Consider the following 24622-nt stretch of genomic DNA (forward strand, 5'->3'; position numbering starts at 1 on the left):
CTGGCTGTGGCAGAGGGGCTGTGAGCTCAGCCTTTTCCTCTGATGAGTTTACATCCATACATCCGACGACTAGAATCCTTCATGCAGCGAGAATATCTAGTTAAAAACCACAAAGATCTAAATATTGTATTGTAGTGTAAAAATATGGTTTAGCAGTGAGGAAAAGGTCGATGATGTTCCCTCTGACAGTCACAACACTGACACATTACTGGTAATGTTTGGGACAACGTAAGTACAGCAGCTCAACAACATATACAACTTAGGTCTAGTTGTTGTTGTAGTTTTTATGTGGAATAGTTAAACATTATACCTTTAAACGTCTATGGTGTAATTTTGTTATAAAGTTATCTGCAGGTACCTCTTCATCCCACGGAGAGGGTTACGACGGAGGAACAAGTCAGGGACACATTATTTCCCGTATCAATCCTTGACTTCCTCATCTGACTGACCAATGACACTGAGCATATTCAGTTACTGTTGTTGTTTTTTAACACTGAGCTTTGCAAGATGACTCATGATGATAGAGTCATACTTTGTAGGCCTTGGACTCTTATCTTGTGCCAATGGTCATCATAAAATCACATTATAAAACAGACATGGCCTACCTCTGGACATTATGAAATCATAAAGTGCCTCAACATGAAAACAGCTGTTATAAGAAACTCCAGCAGTGACTGGAAGATGGTAATAATCACCTTGGAGCTGTAGCTTTGATGATTAAATAAAGGACACATGGAAATATTTGTCATTACTGACAGTGTTGAAGTTGGATCATTAACATGTACTGAGTTTGTTGCTTTATTAATACAATATATTATGCAGTCACATTAATGCACTTTTCTACAGACTGGTTGTGTTGCCCTGTTTACTTCTATGCTTTAGACACTTTCAATAAATCACTAGTTTTATAAATGTTGGTGAAATGAATGTGACTTAAGTGCGTCATCGTCAATTATCCGTCCATCAAGTGTCACTTGTAAACCATTGGTCAAGTACAAACACCAGACGCAGTGTGAAGGGCAACACTGTATTCTTCCTCCAGTCCGTGTACCGAAGTGCCCTTGGGCAAGACACTTGTCCCTAAAGGCAGCGGGGCCCCCAGATATCCTTCACGGGGGCTGGTGGCCAGATGCAGCGACTGAAAACCTTGGGCTGGCTCCCCAAAACCAAAAGCCTTAACTGAATTTCAGGAATTCTATCATGCTGTTGTAGTTAATTTGGAGTTTTGGATTTGGGGTTTTATTTTTCCTTTAAAGACTGTTAGTGTGTTTTTGTTTCCTTATTTATTAAATACTCTTTTTCCCTTCTCACCTTCATTTGGCTCCTGCTCCTTCAAACCCGTGGCACTTGGACCTTACTATACTACGCTGCTGCTCTAAGATTTGATGCGTCCTCCCCCTTGAGGACTTGTTTTTCACGACATGTGGAGTGTACTAGACAATGCATGTGCGGTGCACACACTTTGCTCTTCTCTTTGTTAATCCATGCTCACACTTGTATGTCTTTCTTCTAACTCTCCTGCTGCGTGTTGTCTTTGACCTAAACTTAGGGTAATGCCTAAGGTATTAATTACAATTGTTCAATTTGAATGTAAGGGCTGGAGGATCCTTGGTCACATCATAAAAGGTATTACAGTTCTGCCAGACTGTTGCACTCCGGTGAAAAATAAAAATGAAAGCATTTAGCTTTTAATAGGTAAACTGTAGCTGTTCCCCAGTGGTCTCTCAGTACGTGGGAACCAGTGGCCATCTTGCAACTCTCAAATGCAAATGAACAAGCCAACCACGTTTCTCCTTGTTATTTCAATTTTAAAAAATGTTTTACTCTGAATTAATTAATTAGCAATATTTCTTTTGTGTCTTTTATATTTTTTAGTGCATATTGGTGCATGGAGCACTTTGATCTGTACTTGTCCTGCTCATCAAATGACATATTAAATCCATCCAACAACAAACATCGTGGCCCAAGTTTCACTGCTGGAATGAATAAAATGAAAACTTATTGAAACATTTTTGACAGTAAAAGCAGAATCCTGTGTGATGTCTTGATTTGTTTTATCCTCAGTAAAAGAATGGAAAAGTTTCTTCCAAGTCAAAGTGCAACTTTTACAGATTAAAATATGTAATTTGTCCGTGTCCTTTCATACAAAAACAACCAGTGGCCCCATTTTAATACCTACGTTGTACTTTCTGACAGTTATCGCCCCCTAGTGGAAACAAGACGCTAATACAGATGCATCCCATACTGTCTGTATGACAGTGACTGCGTTTACGCTAAATCCCCTATAAAGACAGCATGTTGTATTTTCCTCTTTTTCTACAGTTTATATCAAATAAGCTAAGATAAGATAGGAGCGTCCTTTATTCGTCCCACAACGGGGAATTTGGGTGTTACAGCAGCAAATTAGACAGCAGAATATAAAAAGCAAAAAGTTATGGTGAAATATAATGTATAGATACTATATATACAGCAGTAACAATAATCGCACATGGAGCAGGGAGCATAAGTATATATATGCACAGTTGGTAGTTGCACTCTATTTGATTTACTTGTGAATTTTTCTGATATTACCAATAAGGGCGATCATGTTTGTTGTGGTAATTTATGATGACTCTGATGCCAACAACTAACCTGTCCTAGAATCACCAGTTATCATTGGTTAACATACAAGTATGCTTTAGTTCCTCAGTTTATTCTCTAAAGCACTTTTTTTTTACATTGTTTGCATGAACACAAATTCAGTCTGATCGATTGATAAAACTTTATCGAGTCGCTGATAAATGGAATCCTGCTTTCGTCTGTCTTCTTCCAACTGTGAACCTACAATGCGGTCGACCTTCATGTCCGTCCTTGACTGTGAAGATCCTCTGACTGCAGCAGTGCTTCACACTTCATCTAAATGACACAACCTTCATTATCATTTGATGTATTTCAATGAGTTTTGAAATAGTTTCTCTTAGTTCCTTGTTTCTTTCTGTCTTTGCCTTGTTGCTTGTGTTTTGTTCTCGGGTCTGTCTTGGAAGAGAGATTAGAATCCCAGTGAGACTGCCTGCAGCTAAATAAAGATTAAGTTTAAAAATACTTTTTTAGATTGCTCTTTTGTGATGTGATTTATGTGTAATTGTTTACAGATGATCTTAGTGAAGACTTTCTCAGAGACAACCAAAATCTTCCAGGCAGATATCAAGTGTAAAACCACAAGTAGTGGGACGTTCTCTCTCATCATGTTGCAGGAAACAGAAATGTCTTTGCAGTGGCTCTTTCTGAACCATGTGAGAGGAAACACAGATCAGGGAGCTCGTGACTACTGCATGTAAAACACACACACACACACACACACACACACACACACACACACACACACACACACACACACACACACACACACACACACACACGCACACACACACACACACACACACACACACACACAGAGAGAGAGAGAGAGAGCCACTAGAAACAAAGAGCTCTCACTCTGATGAGAAACATGACTGCTGCCATTGTACAAACCCACACCATAGATTTCCTGTCAATAAAAAATTGTTCAAAATATTTTCAAACAAACTTTTTTTCTAATATCATGGAGCTTTAGGTTTTCAGAAGTCATAAGTGTGGATGTTATTGTTTTAACATTGCCAACACTATCACAAGTTTCCTCAGCTGCTAAATGTTTGGAATCACAGTAAATGGCCCGATGCCTGAGATCAAACCATCACCAGAGTTAGTAGTGATGAACACTCATTTTTCATCGTAGGTTTAATCTTATATATATATATATATATATATATATATATATATATATATACTAAACAAAATTATAAAACGTAACACTTTTGTTTTTGCCCCCATTTTTCCTGAGCTGAACTTAAAGATCTAAGACTTTTTCTATGTACACAAAAGGCTTATTTCTCTCAAATATTGTTCACAAATCTGTCTAAATCTGTTAGTGAGCAAGAGATAATCCATCCACCTCCATATCAAGATGCTGATTAGATAGCATGATTATTGCACAGGCGTGCCTCAGGCTGGCCACAATAAAAGGCCACTCTGAAATGTACAGTTTTATCACAGCACAACACCACAGATGGTGCAAGTTTTGAGGGAGCGTGCAATCGGCATGCTGACTGCAGGAATGTCCATCAGAGCTGTTGCCTGTGAATTCAATGTTCATTTCTCTACCATAAGCCGTCTCCAAAGGCGTTTCAGAGGATTTGGCAGTACATCCAACAGGCCTCACAACCTCAGACCACGTGTAACCACACCAGCCCAGGACCTCCATATCCAGCATCTTCACCTCCAACATCGTCTGAGACCAGCCACCCGGACAGCTGCTACAGCAATCGGTTTGCATAACCAAAGAATTTCTGCACAAACTGTCAGAAACCGTCTCAGGGAAGCTCATCTGCATGCTCGTCGTCCTCATCGGGGTCTCGACCTGACTGCAGTTTGTCGTCGTAACCGACTTGAGAGGGCAAATGCTCACATTCGATGGCGTCTGGCACTTTGGAGAGGTGTTCTCTTCACGGATGAATCCCGGTTTTCACTGTACAGGGCAGATGGCAGACAGCGTGTATGGAGTCGTGTGGGTGAGCGGTTTGCTGATGTCAACGTTGTGGATCGAGTGGCCCATGGTGGTGGTGGGGTTATGGTATGGGCAGGCGTATGTTATGGACAACGAACACAGGTGCATTTTATTGATGGCACTTTTAATGCACAGAGATACCGTGACGAGATCCTGAGGCCCATTGTTGTGCCATTCATCCACGACCATCACCTCATGTTGCAGCATGATAACGCACGGCCCCATGTTGCAAGGAAGCTGAAAACATCCCAGTTCTTGCATGGCCAGCATACTCACTGGACATGTCACCCACTGAGCATGTTTGGGATGCCCTGGATCGGCGTATACAACAGCGTGTTCCAGGTCCTGCCAATATCCAGCAACTTCACACAGCCATTGAAGAGGAGAGGACCACAAGCAAAAACCTGATCAACTCTATGCGAAGGAGATGTGTTGCACTGCGTGAGGCAAATTGTGGTCACACCAGATACTGACTGGTTTTCGGACCCCCTCCCCGGACCCCCCCAATACAGTAAAACTGCACATTTCAGAGTGGCCTTTTATTGTGGCCGGCCTTTGACACACCTGTGCAATAATCCTGCTGTCTAATCAGCATCTTGATATGCCACACCTGTGAGGTGGATGGATTATCTCGTGCTCACTAACAGATCTAGACAGATTTGTGAATAATTGTGATCTTTGAGATCAGCTCATGAAAAATGGGGGCAAAAACAAAAGTGTTGCGTTTAAAATTTTGTTCAGTGTATATATATATATATTGCTCTATTAACTGTCTGGAGCACATGCCATCTACAAGCCTATGATAGATCATAGCGAGGTCCGGAGAACCAGAGTTGGCGGCTTTAGTGAATTTGCAGTTCAGGTTTCAGTCTGTCTGTCAATAAATGCTGCAGTGTCTGAATGCAAAGGAGAAGTTGCTGTGTGTTATGTGACCTGTTGAGGAAGGGGAGGGAGTTGGTCACCAGAGTGAAAAAAAGAAAAGCGCGAGAGAGAGAGAGGGAGCGTGTGTGATGTGAGCATGGGGAGATGCCCTTCGACTGATTCAGCCTCTTGGAGCCATGCCCTACAACCAACAGGAAGTCGGCCATTTTGTTCCAGAGTCAATTTACATGTTTCATTCATTAACCATGCATGTCTAAAGGGTGAGGGTTAAACACGGCCAGTCCATTGAAACTGCAAATGGCTCATTAAATGAGTCGTGAGGAACTGGGAGTACCTTCTTGCTGTCAGGCGCGGCGCTAACCACTGCGCATTTTATAAAATATAGATAAAAACCCAGACCAGGGTTAGAGTATCCATACCTGCGACAATATGACTTTGTCCATTTAAACAAATCTATCAAATTGCTCAGTGCTTCAGTTTTCAAAATGGCAAAAGAAATTGTCTAAAGGTGAAAAGCAGACATGATTTAAATCAAGAAACATCAGATCAAAGAATAAGGGAAGGCCCATATTGAATAGTTGGTCAGCATTATACTTGATTGACGTGTCTTTATTACAGACATATTTCAGTTGGTACTCTAGTCGAATGGAAACATTGTGGTCGATGATGGTTATGAATGTTTTCATGGCAGCTATTTTAAAAGGAATTGGTGTGTAATCACAGATGAGGTCACTCACCTCGACATCAAAGTAACACGTTAGTTCACGCACTATTTTATGTTAAAATGGCTGCTGTGAAAAAATATGAATCCATATAATTTGTACAACTCGAGACTGTGCTTGGTGTGTTCATGAAAGCTGAGTGACAGACAGCAAAGCACCGGCACGTGCCACGCCCCAAACAAACTCCATTACAAATTGGCTCACTGCAAGCGGAGAGCGCATGCGCGAGGCTCAACGCCCATCTGTGGAGACCGTAAACAGGAGCGGGATTTCAGCACGGAGTGGCTCATCTCGGCCCCACACTGTCTTCGGAGGCGCTCCGCCATGGCGCAACTATGGTGCCACAGTAGTGAGCGCGCACTCACCCTGTTCTGAGCAAACAGTGGACTCGGGCTCTGTCAAACTCCAACTCGACCGGCGGGTTCCTTCAGCAGTATCCGCCGGCGGCAGCAGCATCCTCGCCGGGGGCTGGGGGCCGGAGGACGGGGACGGAGGACGGGGACGGAGGTCAGGGGGCGGACGTCGGAGGACGGAGGTGAGACCCTGCTCGACTAGCACCTGTGTGTTAGCTTCAGGCTGAGGGGGGACAGGGGACGGAGGTCAGGGGCCGGAGGTCGGGGGACAGGGGCCGGAGGACGGGGGCCAGAGGACGGAGGTCGGAGGACGGAGGTCGGAGGACGGGGGCCGGAGGACGGAGGTCGGAGGACGGGGGCCGGAGGTCGGAGGACGGAGGTAAGGGGGCGGACGTCGGAGGACGGGGGACAGGGGACGGAGGTCAGGGGGCGGACGTCGGAGGACGGGGGCCGGAGGTGAGACCCTGCTCGACTAGCACCTGTGTGTTAGCTTCAGGCTGAGGGGGGACAGGGGCAGGGGGCACCACGTCCCGCCACAGAGGGCTGCTTCACCTGGGACCTCCACAGAAACGTCTTCTATTCTAACGTGTAGGAGAGGCTCATATGAACATAAAGCGGAAGCTAGCTGTGGCACTTCCGGTGGCGAGCTCCGCTCCACGGTCGCTGTCATCAGCTCCATGTGACGGGGACCAGCAGCGGCCCTCTCCTCCTCCTCCTCTGTGTTTTGAACAAAGTTGATCAGATTGAAATCACTAGTTTCAACTCATGTTTACTTTTCCTCTCAGGTAAATATTTAAGTAGTATAAATATAAAATCTGAATGTTAAATCCTACCTCACTGAAGCAGCAGCCCGGCCTCTGGGATGGAGCAAGAAGCCGCCAGGGAGGATGCGGACTCACAGCCGACGTACAGGATCGAACGTCCGGTCTATAGTGAAGCCCTCATCCGGTCAAAGCTCCTCAGCCGCAAAGAAAACTCCATCACCCTCCGAGAGAGGCTGGCCAATCACTTCAGGTGAGTCTGGCCACAGCAACGTCCTTCTGTCGCAGACCTCGCTACACTTGAGAAATGTGGAGAAGTGTGAAAAGAATCTAACAGACAAAGACGCATACGATGAGCCTTCCTCTTGGTCTTTATAGTTGTTGTAGATAGCACTGAAGAATAGAGAAGCATCTCTCAGTGTCACCCCTGAGTTTAGTGTTTCCTGCAGCTGATGGGCTGTGATGGACAGGGAGTGAGCAGGATATCGCTGGTTTGAGATGGGGCCACATGAATACCGCCCCATCGCTGTTGTCCTCTGCTGATGCGACTGACCCGTACTGTAGTTCCTTGGGACGCACTGTCAGCGTTCATCCTACACGCGTGCTACAGTTGATCAGGAATCAGAGAAGTGCAGCAAAGTCATCGTGTATAACAACACACGCTCTCCGTCCTGGAGGCCCACAACCATCCACCTTTTGATGCCGCACGTGAATTATGGCCGAAACTGCTGTCACTCAACCTGATGCAGCGATTTCCGTGGGAACAGTCATATATATATGCTACGCTGTGCGCTAATCCTCTGTCACCTCAACATCACCTGTTCCATCTCAAACCAGACATGTAATTGTTTCTCTGCTCTCTTCTATCGAGGGATGGGAGGAGGCCCTGGAAAAATATCCCCGGATAATGTACAGCGTGAACTTTAGCTGCTTTATTCACTCCGACAGTCTCTGAGGCGTGTCAGTTTCTACACAGTAATAAGGATGTGGGACACAGGCAGAGCTTAGTCACAGCTATAAAGCCCCACGTCACCGGCCCGGGTTCTAGTTTCCCCGTTAGGTGAGATCCAAACTGATGCTCTTTGAGCCACACAGCTGCAAAACTGTGGAAGGTACATATCTTGTTTTTCAAACAATTTTCTGATGTAGGTCAAATGTAGGTTGAGAGTGCAGTCAGACAGGGAGAGACAGGGACGTCATGTACAGTAGTGCTGTACAGAGGAAGTCACTCTACAGCTGAAATAGGTGAGGACCATTCATCCACAGATCCCATCAGTGTGTCATCTCCTGCAGAATATTATTTCAGCTCCACTGTGATGGGCCCAATCCCACCAGTCCTGGGTGCATGTACAGTACACTACATACAGTCACAAACAGCAACAGGTACCAGAGCAGAGCGCCGCAACCATTCAGGAAAGACTCATTTGATTTGATCATTTTAAACAGCAAGCAATAACACAGTTTTCTTTAGGGCTGCAACTTACGATTATTTTCATAATCGATGAATCTGTCCATTATTTTCTCGATGTTTGGTCCATAAAGTGTCATTAAATCGATCGTGTTTTCACATTTAAGAAGCTGAAAACAGAATTTTCACTTTTTTTTCACAAAGACTACTTGAACCGATGGATCGATTATCAAAATAGTTAGCGATTAATTTAGTAATCATTTACTAATCGATTAATGGAGTAACTGTTGCAGTTCTACTTTTCTTTACTGAAGGTGAATTGGCCGCCGTCGCCAGGAGTCACTACTGTAACAGAACATATCTGTATGTGTAACAAATGAATGGCTGGCAAACTGCAACTGCTCACTGGATGTTTCAACGTAATGCTTTTTTTTTACAGTAGAGAGAAAAAAAATGCGGTTCAAAAAAATTCATGTATTTTGTGATGCCGTATGAAAAGCTTGAATCAATATTTTGTTGAAATCATTAACTGACAGAACCTTTGGCCTCGTCTCGTAGGTGTTCGTCAGCGAGGGCCAGGGCGGCGGTTCTGAGCTTCCTGCCCATCCTGACGTGGCTGCCGTCCTACCCCGTCAGGCGTTTCTTGTTCTCAGACGTGGTCTCGGGCCTCAGCACAGGAGTCGTGCAGCTGCCTCAGGGTCAGTGCGCTGCGGTCAACATGACACCGAGTCAAACAGTGTGGAGGAGCAGCTGTCGGCTCCATGCTGTCTTTGTTTGGTTTTATATCTGCTGCTCTGAGCTTGTGATGCATCACTCACAGCTCTCCCTCTCTCTCTCTCTCGACCCACAGGTCTAGCCTATGCTATGCTGGCTGCTGTGCCTCCAGTTTATGGTCTGTACTCCTCGTTCTACCCCGTTCTGCTCTACACCTTCTTCGGCACGTCAAGACACATTTCAGTAGGTGAGAAATAAACTTAAAGTTCCCCTCCAGTCATGTTTTAAAGTATATAAAAATGTATCTGCTATGCCTAATATTTGTTTACATTGTTTACCCAAAAAAGTTTTTAAAAACCCTCTGACACGGGGCTGAAACCATCCACTCTCTCTCCCTCATTGAGGAGTTGAGCAGCGAACCGTGGGGTCTGGCACTGGGCCTTCAACGTTGCAAAGTCCAAATGCTTTTGGGGGGATTTTTTAAAGATGTGAATAGCTCACATGCTGCACAAGCTCTGACACAGCTCCAATTCTCTCACACACACACACACACACACACACACACACACACACACAAACACTTTCATCGTCACACCACAAGGTAAAAAGCTCGACACAGCGCACAACGGCACCGACACAGCATGGTCGCACATGCGCAGAAAAAACAGGCACATATACGCACACACAATCATCGCCAGCAATGCATTGCCTCAAACTCCACTAAAATCAAAAAATTGTAAAACATGACCCGCCGTTACGATGTGAGTACACACGTTAGATAGAACTTGGTGGCCTTCCAGGCGCAGGGCGATGTTTTTTTTTGTCCCGCCCACTACAATAGCAAATATGATTGGTTGATTTACCCGTCACTTACTAAAGGAACTTACAAGCTCCGGATTTCTGTCCCGATCATGAAGGCCTAACCAATGAGTGAGCGAGTTGTAATCTTCTTTCTGTCTAGAGACAACAACAACAACTAAATCTGATTGGTAACTCTATTTTCAAGGTTTTAGGTCACTTAAACTGTCATTTCTGAAGCAAACTTAATTTAAAATCAGCCAAAAATAGATAATTATAGTTGAACAGCTGATTGAGTGATACTGTGCTGCTCTGCACCGGTGCGAGCTGGGGGAGTAAAACATGGCTAAAGTACGCATGAAAAAAAAGTGCAAAAATAAACGGCTGTCTGGCGGCAAACTAAAGCAGTGAAAAAATACATTAGTTAGCGTACAATTGAACACATTTTTTTAGGTAAGCATTTAAAAATGTGGTGAAAAAAAGAAATTTTTCGGTGGTCCACTCTGCAACAGTGGGACTCAGACTTACGCTACTTCCTCTTCTCCTCCAAACTCCGTAGAATAACATCGCTGATCACCATCTCCATAAGGTAGCATATTAACTATGCATAAGTAACTCATATAACCCCACTTCAAAATCACTGAAATATCCCATTAATCTAGCTTGCCAGAATTCGTCGGAATTTCAAATTGCAGAGAAGTGACACAGAAATCTCCTCCTCCAGGAGAGGAATGCGAAAAAAACAGATACAAGTCCCTGTAGTCAGTGTCAGACAGGTTAGAGGACGGAAACAGAAGAAAGACACTTTTGAGTGGAGGGGGACTTTACAGGTTCTCATATAGGCATATATCTCCTCCTTCAAGCTGTGCCAGTGTGGAGACACCTGAAAGATTCAAATTTAAAGATTTACAACATCATTAGTTACTGTTGCTATGCTTGTCAACCTTTTTGTTCTCGCACAGCACGTATTACAGTTACAGCTTTGGCTGATGATGCACTTTAAATTCTTAGAATAAAAAAAGAAAGGAAAGCTGTCACAGGCCAACGCCACCAGTTGGTTGAAAACTGCGTTTCCCTGCTGACTTAAAACAAGAACCTTGTATCATGAAGCTACTTGTGAATTGGCTGCCATGGCAGCGCGAGAAAAGAGCACATTTAATGGACCACCTGGAGCCCGACGGGTTCAGTGCCCAGCACGGGAAGATTTACTGCTGCTCTTTGTTTTTATTGAAACCTGGCTCCACAGCAGCTCTCTGGACAGTGAGCTGGAACCTCCCCCCTAAGAGAGTGTTTCCCATAGTATTTGTGATATTACACAATGTGTAACACAGTAATCTTCGAATATTTCTACTCTGTTTCTCTTCATTATCATATCTGAGACCATGTGATATTTCTGAGTGAGCACGGCTATAGTGCAGCTTTAACAACTGGACTGAATGTAGTTTTTTCTTTTATTATGGGCTGAATATGGCGAAACCTAGTATATTTGAGTAGCTATTCAAATTTACTACATGTTGAATTATAGTCTGTTGAGCTGGATTTTTAAATCTAAAATAGACATCTTTTCATCAAATGTCAACTCAGTTTGAACCTCTCTCCGATCAGCAGAATCGGGATGCTGTTACCGGGTCGCACAGCGAGGTCACAGCAAGGTCACAGGTCCACATCTATAAACTTCAGTCTTATCTGTCTGCAGCACTTTGTCCCCACCGGGTTCCAGCTGAATATATAGATGTGTCTATATGTAGTATCATGTAGCAGCACTGACTCTTCCATTAACTACATTACATTCTGCCAAAAAATGAGTGAAGGAGGACGCTGAATAAAATGTGACGGTGTAACTCGTTGACTCTCAGCTCCCAGGCTCTTCCTGTTTGGGTCAGGGAGACCGTCGCCCTCTCCACATTCTAAATTAGACTTGATGAAGCTCACACAGTCAGAGCTGCTCAGCCTTGAACCATCCCTCTGCTAAAGGTTCAGACTGCCTGGAGCTTTCCCACGATGCACTGGGCTCCTTCTCGCTCTCCATCTGTACATAATCATGTCCCATCAATGCTTGTTTCTAACTATTCAAGAAGTTTATTGTCATGTACACAGTGAAACATAAGTTCGCACAGGGCAATGAAATTCTTATTCTGCAAGTTTCCCTTCACAAAAAATAGAATTACGTAAGACAAAATATTTTCTATAAAAGAAAGATATAACGGGTTTCTAAAGAGTCTGGGGCAAAGTACAGTAACTTTTGTCTGAGTTTAATAGTCCCCGTGATCTCAGCTGACATGCGGAGGATTGTAAAACCGCCACTCCCTGACATCTCGCCCATCTGCCTCCTCTTTCCCGGAGATCGTTCCAAGTCATCTCAAATGTCACCTCTGACCTACGAGTCCCTCTGACCAACGGTTCTAATACAAACCTGCTCAATCTTTAGAAACAAAAGATCTGATATGAATCGTACAATGAAGGCACAGCAGGAAGTAGCCGGTCGCCCTATGAAATGTCAACTGAAAGCAAGTGACTGTGGAAATGATTAACTCGTGGCTGAGGGGGCGAGGGGATAACTCGGAGGGGTTCACCTGAGCCCACAGTTTCACTGGACACCCTGACGGCGCTCGGAACCGAACCTGGACAAGAGTAGGGCGATGGTGAAACCTGTCAGTGTTTTACCTCTCTAAGAGGCGTGTGATTAAGATAAGACAGGAGGCGTTTACAGTTTGATTGTACTTTCAAGTTATTCCTATTCGTCATGTTGCAGATGCAGCTGATCTGGACAGTGTGGTTGGTGGTGCTGTTGGACTGGATTGTGTTGTTCAGCCAGTGATGTAAATGGACTGGTTGTTTCACAATGATCACATTTGTCTCAACGCCTTTAGAACCTCAGAGGGAGGATTTATTGCAATATTTAGTATTTGACTGCATTAACAGCTGAGAGTGTCAGTTTGCTGAAACATTGTTTCAGACTAACCTTTTTTTTCCTCGGAGCACTGTGGCCCCTTACTGAAAAAGTTTGGGAGCACAAGCAGAAAATTTAGGGCCACACCTTAAATCGACCTGCAACACATTGAATCACCTGTATTACTGATAAATGCTTTGGTGATAAATAGACAACTTACAGAAATAACAATCTGATGTTTTATTTTGAAGGTCACATTGACACAAAAAAGAGCCAATGGTTCGTTTTAGCCATTTTGTTGAGTGTGACGTTACGCGACGGCAGCAAGAACCACCGACCAGCGTAGGTGACGTGACCCCACAGTTGACTGATCGTTCCCGGACCCTCCCCCTCTCACACACATTGGCGTTTTCCGACATGAAAAAACAAAAAAAAAACAGACAAAAAACCCCACAAACGTCTGCACACGTGCGAGGGGCGAGTAGTCTCAAAGACTGGTGGCAAAATGTCACTGCACCATCAACCTTCAGTGTGAGATTTTCAGGACATTTTTGAAGACCCACGCTCTTGGGTTTTTTAATGTTTATCCTGATTAGGGGTCGACCGATATGGCTTTTTCTGGGCCGATATCGATTATTACTAATCTAAGGCCGATAACAGATATTTGAAACCGATATTTGTCTGCAGTAAAAAAGTAAAAGATAAATTTAGAATAATACAAACTTTCTACACTAAACCTGTTGAAATGCCGTAATTCCCAGAACCTTTCAACACCACCTGAACACAGAGTGCAGGGAGCTACTTTATCAGCAGCGGTGATATGAAGCTGAACAAACAAACATTGATAAAGTCCAGAGAGTCGTGACTGCGGCTGCATCGGACACAAAGTAGCACATTTTTATTATCTTATCGGCAAATCGGCTTCAAAATGGCCGATACCTCTAATCCTAAAAAACGCTGGCTATCTTGTTCTAAATGAAAGGGGGTATTTAAGGAAGCAAGTGGCCTTTTCACAGTCGGCACAAAGAGCTCTAACTGCTGAAGCATTTTAAGAATGATGAGTTACTCACTGACCCTGAAATGTAAATGATGTGATGTGCTCTCATGAGCAGCAGGTTTATGACATTTCAATGACACACATGACTTGTGGCCACCCTGTTTTCTGGAATCGGAAAATGTCAGTTTACCCTGATGGGTGTTGACAAATGGGTACAAGAAACGAACACTCCTCAACCCTTTGAAACTCAATCCGAGGGACTGACCGGGCTCCTGCCCAAGTTCTGGGCCAGATGGCCTGTACTGTACCTCTAAAGTCCAGCATTATCTCACAGTCTGTTTCTGTTTCTGTGCTCTTCAGGAACCTTCGCCGTCATGAGTCTCATGATTGGGGGCGTTGCCGTGAGGGAGGCCCCTGACGATATGTTCAACGTCCTGCCTGCCAACGCATCCAACATGTCTGCCACCGTGGACACGGAGGCCCGTGACGCCAGGAGGGTTCAGGTGGCCGTGATGCTGACGACCCTGGTGGGAATCATCCAGGTCAGTGAGCTGCTGAAAGATGCTGTTGATCTGGTCTCTGCCTTCAGACTCCACAAGCTTGTCCCTATTCCCGCTGCCTCTGTCTTGATTTCTTTTTGCCTTCTTTCAGATCCTCTTTGGTGTCCTCAGGTTTGGGTTTGTGACCATCTACCTCACAGAGCCCCTGGTGCGAGGCTTCACGACAGCAGCGTCCCTGCACGTCTTCGTCTCCCAGCTGAAGTACTTGCTGGGGGTGAAGACGCAGCGTTTCTGTGGGGTTCTGTCTATTGTTTATGTGAGTTCAATTTGCTTCTGGAGGGATTGTAGGTGAGAAGAGGGATGAGGAGCCTCCTTTATTTGGGACTTGGGAATCTGGACTCCTTTCCCACTGGACATTTTCACAGCAGACCTGTTGATATGACGTAGTAGTCACTGAATTAAAGGGTTTACAACCACAGAAAGCAGTGACTCCGGCCACTTTTCTAACGGCTCCGGTTCCAGAAGTGCATTTCCCATTTGTTCATTTTCTCCACTGGTGTTTCATAAAACCCTAACATGAGCCCTTAGAACCGAGATAATCAGCTATGAGACGAATCGTTACCATAAAACGTTTTATTCTGAGCAAAAAAGAAATTGGAGTTTATCTTTTTGTGTTGTAGTTTGTGTGTTGTGAGCGTATAAAGTGTATAACCACCGTAGAGTTCAGTGGGAGCAGTGGGAACCAGTTACTCACTCAGCGTTCACTTACATTTCGGAACTCGTAGCTCGAAACTCCGAACTCGTGGTTGGAGGTCTCCGACCCTTCGACTCGAGGAGGCGTTCGAGTGTCAACTTCTGACTCGCAGGTCTGTGATGTCGAGTTCTGAGGTTTAATGGAACGACCCGACGCCCGAGCTCAGAGTTCCCAGTACAATGGAACGCATTATCACGGTGTTTCACTATTGTCGCTGAACGAAGTTTGAACGCTCCTTGAACAGATGTGAATGGAATCTGTGGCTGGAGACAGACGGAGTCGACAAACCTTCTCTCTGTCTGATGTCGCGCCTCGATAGGGTCAAAAAGTCACCACCGAGCTGGAGCTGATAAACAGCCGAGACACTTGACCAGGGAAGGAGTGCAGAAAGTCTAGTACCTTTCACACTGAAGACAAACGCCAGATGTTAGTGGGGTTTCTGTCAATTGTTTTTGTCTTCTTTCCAGCCCTGGTTTTGTTGTTGGATTACCGGTGTCACTCTCCTCTGTCTCATTACGCAGAGCTTGAAGGCGGTCCTCTGGAACATCACCAGCACCAACGTGGCCACTCTCATCCTGGGCCTCGTCGGCATCGTCTTCCTGTACTTGGTCAAATACGTCAATGAGCGCTTCAAGAAGAAACTGCCCGTGCCCATTCCTGGAGAGATCATCGTCGTCATGGTGTCAACCGGCGTCTCGTATGGCCTGTCTCTGTCCGACGACTACATGGTGGACGTGGTTGGGAAGATACCAACAGGGTAGGTTGTTAGTTTCTCAGTGTTGGGGGATTTCTTGAATGTGGACATTTGAGAGATGTTTATTGTCCTGAATGTCCTGTAGAACTTGTGTTTCATACCTTCGCTGTCATTTGGGGGCTTTAGGCATTTCTTCTCCACATCAGGCTGTAAAATGATCCTCCTAACAGCTCGGCTACGATGATATCTTCACACTGGGATGGATGTACTTCAAATGTTTTCTCATGCGTCGCCAGACTTCTCCCACCTGCTGCCCCGGACTTCTCTCTGTTCCCCCGTCTGATCACTGACTCCTTCACTGTAGCGATCGTAGGATTCTCCATGGACATCTCACTCGCCAAGACCTTTGCCCTGAAGCACGGCTACAGTGTGGACGGCAACCAGGTGAGTGTTGTTGAACTCTGTCACGGATCTGTATGTTTGCTTGCACTTTAGTAACTGGGTCGCTGTCAAACATCTCTAGGAAACTCTGTTCTTTCCCTGTGAAGAGATTTTCATATGTAAGCATGTGCGTGCGTGCGATCTTGTAAACTAGACATAATGAACACGGTCACGTGGTTTCACAATCGGACCTTGTTGAAGTATTAATATGCTGCATGATCTGATGTGGAGGGGACTAACCTGTCTGTTACCTGCCTCTGTAGATCTGAACTCATTTCTCCATAAATTGTATTGACTCTGCTGAGGCCACATTCTCACTCGCTCTGCCCTCAGGAGCTGATCGCTCTCGGCCTGTGTAACTTCATCAGCTCCTTCTTCCAAACTTTCGCCATCTCCTGCTCCATGTCGAGAACCCTGGTGCAGGAGAGCACGGGAGGGAAAACACAGGTCAGACACACACACACACACACACACACACACACACACACACACACACACACAGCCACCCGCCCGCGCACACGCACACACGCACACACGCGCGCACACACACAGAATAAGAGCTGATGTTGTCACAGTGATTTTTTTGTGTGTTCAGATCGCAGGGCTGATGGCGTCTCTCGTGGTGCTGCTGGTGGTGGTGGCCATCGGTTTTGTGTTCCAGCCACTCCCTCAGGTGGGTGGATCTGTGGAGTTGATGGAGCAGAGGTTCAGTAATACATGGTAATGTAATGTGTGACAGGTGAGGTTTCAACTGAGGAGTGTTTCTGTCTCTCTTCTGTCCCTCAGACTGCGCTGGCTGCCATCATCATGGTCAACTTGTTGGGGATGTTCAAACAGTTCCGAGACATCCCTAATCTGTGGAGGACCAGTAAGATCGAACTGGTGAGTGTGTTTCTGAAAACCTGAAGATTCATAGATTCCCTTCCCTTTCTCAGAGATGATATGCACGATTTATTTTCCCCGTAACTGAGACGCGACGAGCCTCGATCCCACGTGTTTCCTCTCATAGGAGGAAAAGAGGATGTTTTCCCTTGGTTGGTTTATTCCTGTTCCTCCCCTGTTCTTTCTCAGGCCATCTGGCTGGTAGCCTGTGCGGCGTCGGTGCTGTTGGGCCTGGATTACGGCCTCCTAGTGGCCGTCTTGTTCGCCATGCTCACAGTCATCTACAGAACACAGAGGTGCTGATAAGGTGTCACGTGTAGCAGTGCAGTCGATTCCTCTGAGCGTGTTGCAGCACAATCTCACGCCTCTGATCTTTCTTGTTGTTTTTCAGCCCCAAAAGTTCCGTGCTGGGCCACGTTCCCGGCACCGGGCTGTACTATGATGTGGACGAGTATGAGGAGGTGAGAAAAACAACTCAAAACGTATAACACTTCAGTCTGAATCCAGGGTGACAACAATCCCACCAAGTCGCTAAACGTCTGTGATGCGTGTGTTTTGTTCCCAGGCGGCTGAATACGAGGGGATTAAGATTTTCCACTCAAACTCTTCAATCTACTTTGCCAACAGTGACCTTTATGTAACTTCCCTCAAGGAGAAGGTAATCCTGTGTGTGTGTGTGTGTGTGTGTGTGTGATTATATGTTTTGAAGTTGAAGACGTTGATTCAACTGTTTCTTTCTATATTTTTTTTCTTCCCAGTGCAACACTCAGCATGTTAGTCTGGGGCAGTAGAGCTACAGTATGTGAGAAGGGTGTGGACACAACCGTGTAGCTGCACTAAGATTTAATGTCATACACATTTTGGGAAATTAGCTTCTTGGCGTTCTTGCTGCGAGTTACATGAGCAGATCAAATGATTGCATCAGTTCATCAGGGCAGTGGATGGATCAGTGGAATCTGACGCGAGCCAGACTGTGAAAATATTTTCAGCAAACCATGACAAAAACATCTTAAACAAAGACAGACATGTGTACAGTATTTAGTCTGACTGACGTACAGCGTGCTGTTAATCACTTTATTCTAAACCTCTCCAGACGGGAGTGAACCCTGAACACATACAAGCGGCTCGCAAAGCCAGAAAAAAACAGGAGGCAAAGGCGAACGACAACCACAGCTCTCCACCGCAGATCTGTGTCAAGGTGAGTCAATATGCGAGTCACTATGTTGACACTGTCAACTCAACGTGGTTGGCTGCTTGGTGTTTAAATGAGTGTCTCTGTCACGTAAACTTGGAGCAAGTTGATATGTGGAAACCCTGGGGAGGTTTCAACAGATCACCACTGTTCATTAGTAGTAGTAGTAGTGGTGCCTGTTAGTTAGACATTCTATGACAACATGTAATTAATCCTCATGACTCACAAGAATTCTGTTTCTTCGGCTGCAGTACGGAAAGCAGGAGGTGACTCGCGAGGTCTCATCCGATAACCATGTGGCGGTGCAGCACATCAACGGGCCAGTGGGGGACAGCTGCCCCGACGTAGACTCGGAGGTTGTCCACCTCAAAACTCCCAACGCGGTCCACTCCATTGTCCTGGACTGGACGCCTGTCACCTTCATCGACTCTGTGGGAGCCAAAGCCATCAAACAGGTTCCTGTCTGGGTTGTTCTCTGTAGAACCCTGATGTGTACATGGACGTTCAGTGAGTGAGTGAGTGTGAATGTGTCTCTGCAGGTCAGTAAGGAATACGCAGCGGTCGGCGTCCGGGTGGTGATAGCCGCCTGCAGCAGTAAGTCATCTCATGATTTCTCTCCTACTGTGATTATAATCAGTGAGCTGTGCAGCACACGGGCGTAAGATATGTCAGGCAGGACCTGTTGGTAGCATCAATTCATATTTGGTTTGTTGACAGGAGGGAACATGTACAGCAGAATGTCAGTGATGTGGAAACATCTCCCGTCCCGCCACTTTATTAGGGACACCGAGCTAAAACTAATCCAACAGTCCTGCGATGTTCTATAAAGAGGTCAAACTACAGCCTTTAAACATCTCTGTAAAACCGAGTCAATAAAAAAAGATCATGAGGATTAATTGCAGAACTAAATACGGCAAGTTTCACCTCAGTTAACCAAACAGCCAACCGTTGCTTGTAACGTCTCAACAGAACATTGAGTCTTGTGAGCAACCAACCGTCTCTCAGGAGTCACAGTCTGCACAGCTGCTGTAAATGGCTTCACCTAAATATGATAAACATAAGTCATTGGTCTGACTTTAAAAAAAAATCTCTGCTTTGACCCATAAGGAAGCCTATTGGCTGAGCTGGACACCTTGCAGTTCTTCACCGGGGTCATGACCCCAGACGTGATGTTCCCCACAGTCCACGACGCCGTGCTGCACTGTCACCACTCAGGCTCCTGCCCGGTGGCGGTGGCAGCAGTAGCAGCTCCTCCTCCCGTTGAGGAACTGTCCTGATGGGAAGCGACGCCTGTAGCCGAGAGCAGAGCAGCAGTTCTGACCTGGACAGGCGACGTGGGCAGACCACAACCTCAGCGCCACCATAGAGACGGACTCAATTAATTTATATTCATATTGTGACAACTTTGATAAATTTGTGGCCATAGGAGTGAGTCTTTTTGTCCAATCAGACACTCAGGATTTCGTTTCCTGTTCATCTTCTGTCCGGTGTAGTTGTGTGGAAGCTTCACTGCTCTGCTGGAGAACGTGATCTGTTAGTCAGATGTTTCTAGTTAATGAGTCGTGTCCTGAGGCTGGATGTGTGAGTCTTCTGTTTTCTGATGTATGTCACTGTTGTGTATTGAAACCATGAGTCAGTCTACAGTATCAGTACAGAACATGAATGTAACAGTCTGTCAGTTTTCCTATAGTTGTGCTGTTACTGTAAAACACAGGATGCCTTCAACGTAACTAGGTCCTAGTTTGTAACAAAGTATTGAGACTTAAATCTGGAATAAACTTTATTTTTTAGTGACAAGAAAAGGACAATATTTTGATGCAGTTTGTTTTGCTTCTTTGATGGTAAAAAGCAAACGTGGAAACAGTCGCACACACACACACTCAGTTGTAGGTCATGTATCTGGGGGTGGCGCTGAACTTGGCGTAGGACTTGATGACCTTGTTCACAGCCTCCAGGAAGTCTTTCTCTGTGGCGATCTTCCTGCGGGCTCTGATGGCGAACATGCCAGCCTCTGTGCAAACACTGCGGATCTCAGCACCTGTCAGAAAACACGTCCAACAGCAAAACACTCGGATTCAGGTTTTTCAGGATTCTACTGTGACAACAACAACAAGATAATATCGCTATGTGCAAATCTGAATCTGCACAAGATCTTGTAATAAGAGTCAAAACCTGAAAACAAACGGGTTCAACATCATCTGTGTCTCTAAAGCTATGAATCTGAAAAACTTAATAGAAACCATCTTTCTCTGATGGTGGTTCAGGTCACTGGCTTCTGAAAAAGTAAATATTTTACAGAAACACGTAATCCTTCAGTTTATCAAAGAAAGTCTAAATCTCTTCATTTAGAGGAGCGTGGTTTTGTTGGGACAGTGACAGGATGGTGTTAGAGTGCACCCTTGTGGCCACACATCAGAACTACAGAGTTTTACTCCTGGCAGTCAAGTCACAAATGAACTGCGTTAGAAGCAACTGAGAAAACCTAGACACTTCAAATGCTCGTTAGTGATCATGTGACACAGGAATGATCATTTTGCAAAATGAACAAAAGGGAAGACAAGTCAAATGGCATGGCAGCAGTGGACAGTGAGTCGGCCTGGGTGATATGGAAATACATCTTATCTCGATATTTTTTTCACATTGATCGATATCGATATATATCACGATATAAGTCAGAGCACTTTTTCTGTTAAGCTTAAAGGTTGTGAGATGTGAAAATATAATATTTAAACCCTTTCTGTGAGAAATTGAACATGACAAATGTACAGTAGTAGAACATCATACAAAGGCTGCAACTGATACAAATGCTTTCCACAGTTTGCAGTGCACGTGATGCTACTACTTTGTAATTCTATTCTAGCTACATGATTGGTTCAGCACGGCACTATTCTCATTATCATTGGTTGTTCGCGCTGTCTTTCAAAACATGGATGGAATTAGTTCTATCGACTCGTCTTATATTATCTATCGAGGAAAGTTATTTTTGCGATAACAATGGTTATGGTTCTATGGCCCAGCCCTGTGGGGGTGAGTCTTCAGAAGAGCGATGCTGCGGAGACTCACCGGTGCTGTTGGGACAGAGGCGAGCCAGCAGCTCAAAGCGAATGTCTCTCTCCACACTCATGGAGCGAGCGTGGATCTTGAAGATGTGTGTGCGACCCTGAAAACCAAAAAGTGGTGAGGTCAAGAGGTTCATCAAAGTCAAACGGCTTCAGACTGAGACAGGAGAGAAGAGATTCTATAATTACTGTTCATGACTTATGGTTGATTCATGAGAACACACACCTCCAAGTCCGGCAGGCTGAACTCGATCTTCCTGTCCAGACGTCCGGGTCTCATCAGGGCCGGGTCCAGAGTGTCCGGCCTGTTGGTGGCCATCAGAACTTTGATGTTGCCACGAGGGTCGAAGCCATCCAGTTGGTTGATGAGCTCCAGCATGGTCCTCTGGACCTCGTTGTCCCCCCCGGCGCCGTCGTCAAAACGGGCACCTTGATGGGTTCAAGGCTCTGCGTTAACGTGTTTTATGACTACACTCATTCTGGAGCAGTTCAACTTGGTTTCTAAAAACTGTTCTCTGTATTTAATGACAGGGCAAAGATGTTCTTTATATTAAGAAAATGTACTTTAATTCAAGATGAAACTATAAGAATGACCAATAATCCCAACTACAACCTAAATGTTCTTGATGTTGTGCTCATGTAAACACAGTTGACCATTTCAAAGGATCACAACACACCATGAAATAAATACATGAAACACAAGAGTGGAATGGCCCCGAGGCAAACCTCACCTCCGATGGCATCGATTTCATCAAAGAAGATCAGACAGGCCTTCTTAGTGCGGGCCATCTCAAACAGCTCACGCACCATCCTGGCTCCCTGCAGACAGAGACAGGTGAAGCTCTACATCTGCCCACATTCACCGTCTGACTGTGTGATCAGCGAGCTCTACTGGCCTCCGACATCTTACCTCTCCCACGTACTTCTGCACCAGCTCGGAGCCGATGACTCTGATGAAGCAGGCGTCGGTCCTGTTGGCCACAGCGCGGGCGCACAGGGTCTTTCCTGTGCCGGGGGGCCCGAAGAGCAGCACGCCCTTTGGAGGCTCAATACCCAGATTGACAAACCTCTCAGGCTGTTAAGGAGAACACACAACGTGTCACTAGTCAGTCAGTCAGGATGTGTGTGTGTGTGTGTGTGTGTGTGTGTGTGTGTGTGTGTGTGTGTGTGTGTGTGTGTGTGTGTGTGTGTGTGTGTGTGTGTGTGTGTGTGTGTGTGTGTGTGTGTGTGTGTGTGTGTGTGTGTGTGTGTGTGTTAACACTCACATGCAGCAGCGGCGTCTCCACCACTTCTCTCAGCTTCTCTATCTGCTCCTTACATCCACCGACGTCACTGTACGTCACATCAGGCTTCTCCTCCACCTACAGGTCAACAAGTGGTTACAACAACAGGTTACTGTACGCAGGTCTGCAGATCTCAACATGGCAATTCTCTGCTTTCAAATCAGAAAGAAAATATAATAATAACAAAAATGTACTCTTGCAGATTTTCACTTCTATTTTTTATTATGGAAGGTGAGCTCATAGTGTTATTTCCATCTGGTCCACTAGTGGATGAATACCTGCATCATGGTGACAGTGGGGTCAATCTTGGGAGGCAGAGGGATGTGGATCTGATACTTGTTTCTGTCGACACTGCAGGAGCAGACGAGACAGAGGAGAATGTAGCAGGTGGTTTCACCGGAGAGTTCACATGTGATATTTTTAATAGAACACTTGTGCCCTCACCCGACTCTCATGCCCTCCTCAATGTCAGTCGGAGCCACCTGGTCGCTCAAGTCCACCACAAACTTGGCGAACTGTTTGACATTGATGATGTATTTTGGGTCCTCCGAGTCGGCATTGATGATCTTTGTGCATCTGAGGAGGAAATGGTAATGAAAGGTCACGTGCATGTCGCTTCAAGGAAGCTAAAATACTCACTGAATCCTGAACATTCTGTTTTGAGACGAGATGCTCAACGTATTGTAGGTTCATGTGTGTGTGTGTGTGTGTGTGTGTGTGTGTGTGTGTGTGTGTGTATATAATATATATATATATATATATATATATTCTTCACCTCGCCACCTGCAGCGGCTGCTCACTCTGCAGCGTCTGCTTGTCCGCAGCCAGGTCCCAGAGCGCTGGTGGGGCCAGGCCGGTGTCCGACTCTTTAATTCCTGGCAAAGTCAAAAAAAAAAGCAGAACGAACTCAGAGCACAATCCAGAAGCACATCGTGAGAGGGTGTTCGCCTGTGGACTGGGACCCACCTGTCAGCTCGTTGATCTTCTTGAGCAGCTGCTGGATGTCATCCTCCACTTGTTTGATCTGTCTCGAGTAGGTGCTTTGACCCTGGCGACAAACATCGAGCAACCGTTGAGTGCAACTCGGACTCGACGGTCAAACTAACGTGAACACGTGCAGACAACAGCAGGGCGACACTTACATACGTCTTGAGCAGCGCGATGTCGCCTTCATCGAGAGCTGTGACGAGGAGGAAAACAACAGCGTCAGTCAGTAGGCCGCAGGCGCGGTTGGTTTCAAACACGTGCACACATTTGACATTTCAAGGTTGTTGTTACCACAGAGATCTTATAATATCAAGTTGACTGAGCCGCAGCTCACGGAGCCACTGGTGCCGAGTGGCGGCTTGGAGCTGAGCTAACGTTAGCAACGGAGCTAACGTCGACGTCCCTTTCCAGCAAAGAACCGTTCACTGCTTCGGGGGATTTCACTTCATTTCTTTGGACATACCTCTGATAGGCGCGTCTTCCTTGTCCTCCTCCTTTGTCTTCCTCTGGTCGTCTCCCAGGTAATCCGGCATATTGAATCTGAACGGGGTGTTTGTCACAAAGAGACTGAGCAGCCGAACGGAACTATTACACAGCAGCTTTGGATTTCCGCCGCTGCGAGCTCGTCACCGGAAGTACATGTCGGAATTTTTATTGAGGATGTACCAACAATGAAAAGATAAAACATAACATATTGAATACTGTTATAATTGCACACTTTAA

General features: G+C 45.6%; 2 protein-coding genes across 7 annotated transcripts; one reads left to right on the forward strand and one right to left on the reverse strand.

The window, feature by feature from the left end:
- Window positions 1–6202: 6202 nt before the first annotated feature.
- Window positions 6203–20380, forward strand: slc26a5 (solute carrier family 26 member 5). 6 transcript variants are annotated; one of them, XM_047337315.1, is made up of 18 exons: window positions 6203–6693; window positions 7383–7553; window positions 9267–9406; window positions 9559–9669; window positions 14468–14649; window positions 14759–14923; window positions 15883–16118; window positions 16352–16499; window positions 16830–16943; window positions 17092–17169; window positions 17283–17378; window positions 17568–17674; window positions 17770–17839; window positions 17944–18036; window positions 18472–18576; window positions 18822–19025; window positions 19110–19164; window positions 19678–20380. In XM_047337315.1, exons 1-18 carry the CDS (start codon window positions 6407–6409, stop codon window positions 19845–19847), a joined length of 2532 nt encoding a protein of 843 aa, XP_047193271.1. In that variant the 5' UTR covers window positions 6203–6406; the 3' UTR covers window positions 19848–20380. The 6 variants fall into 6 exon arrangements, with proteins under 6 accessions (XP_047193271.1, XP_035480268.1, XP_035480269.1 ...); XM_035624375.2 differs by having other exon boundaries at window positions 6590–6721; XM_035624376.2 differs by having other exon boundaries at window positions 6591–6721; window positions 7386–7553.
- Window positions 20338–24582, reverse strand: psmc2 (proteasome 26S subunit, ATPase 2). Its single transcript, XM_035624381.2, has 12 exons — window positions 24363–24582; window positions 24055–24092; window positions 23879–23960; window positions 23688–23787; window positions 23357–23488; window positions 23191–23263; window positions 22895–22990; window positions 22540–22704; window positions 22361–22448; window positions 21856–22058; window positions 21634–21730; window positions 20338–20608 (listed from the first exon to the last, which is right to left on the reverse strand). Exons 1-12 carry the CDS (start codon window positions 24430–24432, stop codon window positions 20451–20453), a joined length of 1302 nt encoding a protein of 433 aa, XP_035480274.1. The 5' UTR covers window positions 24433–24582; the 3' UTR covers window positions 20338–20450.
- Window positions 24583–24622: the final 40 nt, after the last annotated feature.

The sequence above is a fragment of the Scophthalmus maximus genome, chromosome 2 (assembly GCF_022379125.1).
Source record: "Scophthalmus maximus strain ysfricsl-2021 chromosome 2, ASM2237912v1, whole genome shotgun sequence".
NCBI lineage: Eukaryota > Metazoa > Chordata > Actinopteri > Pleuronectiformes > Scophthalmidae > Scophthalmus > Scophthalmus maximus.

Bases quoted from the DNA above. Each gene is read 5' to 3' on its own strand.
- slc26a5 (XM_047337315.1), top strand. From the start codon at position 6,407: ATGCGCGAGGCTCAACGCCCATCTGTGGAGACCGTAAACAGGAGCGGG. The intron at 9,670-14,467 runs GTGAGAAATAAA...TGTGCTCTTCAG, and splicing joins GTCAAGACACATTTCAGTAG to GAACCTTCGCCGTCATGAGT. The intron at 19,026-19,109 runs GTTCCTGTCTGG...GTGTCTCTGCAG, and splicing joins GAGCCAAAGCCATCAAACAG to GTCAGTAAGGAATACGCAGC.
- psmc2 (XM_035624381.2), bottom strand. From the start codon at position 24,432: ATGCCGGATTACCTGGGAGACGACCAGAGGAAGACAAAGGAGGAGGAC. The intron at 22,705-22,894 runs GTGAGTGTTAAC...TCTCCTTAACAG, and splicing joins TGGAGACGCCGCTGCTGCAT to CCTGAGAGGTTTGTCAATCT. The intron at 20,609-21,633 runs GTGAGTCTCCGC...GTTTTCTGACAG, and splicing joins CCTCTGTCCCAACAGCACCG to GTGCTGAGATCCGCAGTGTT.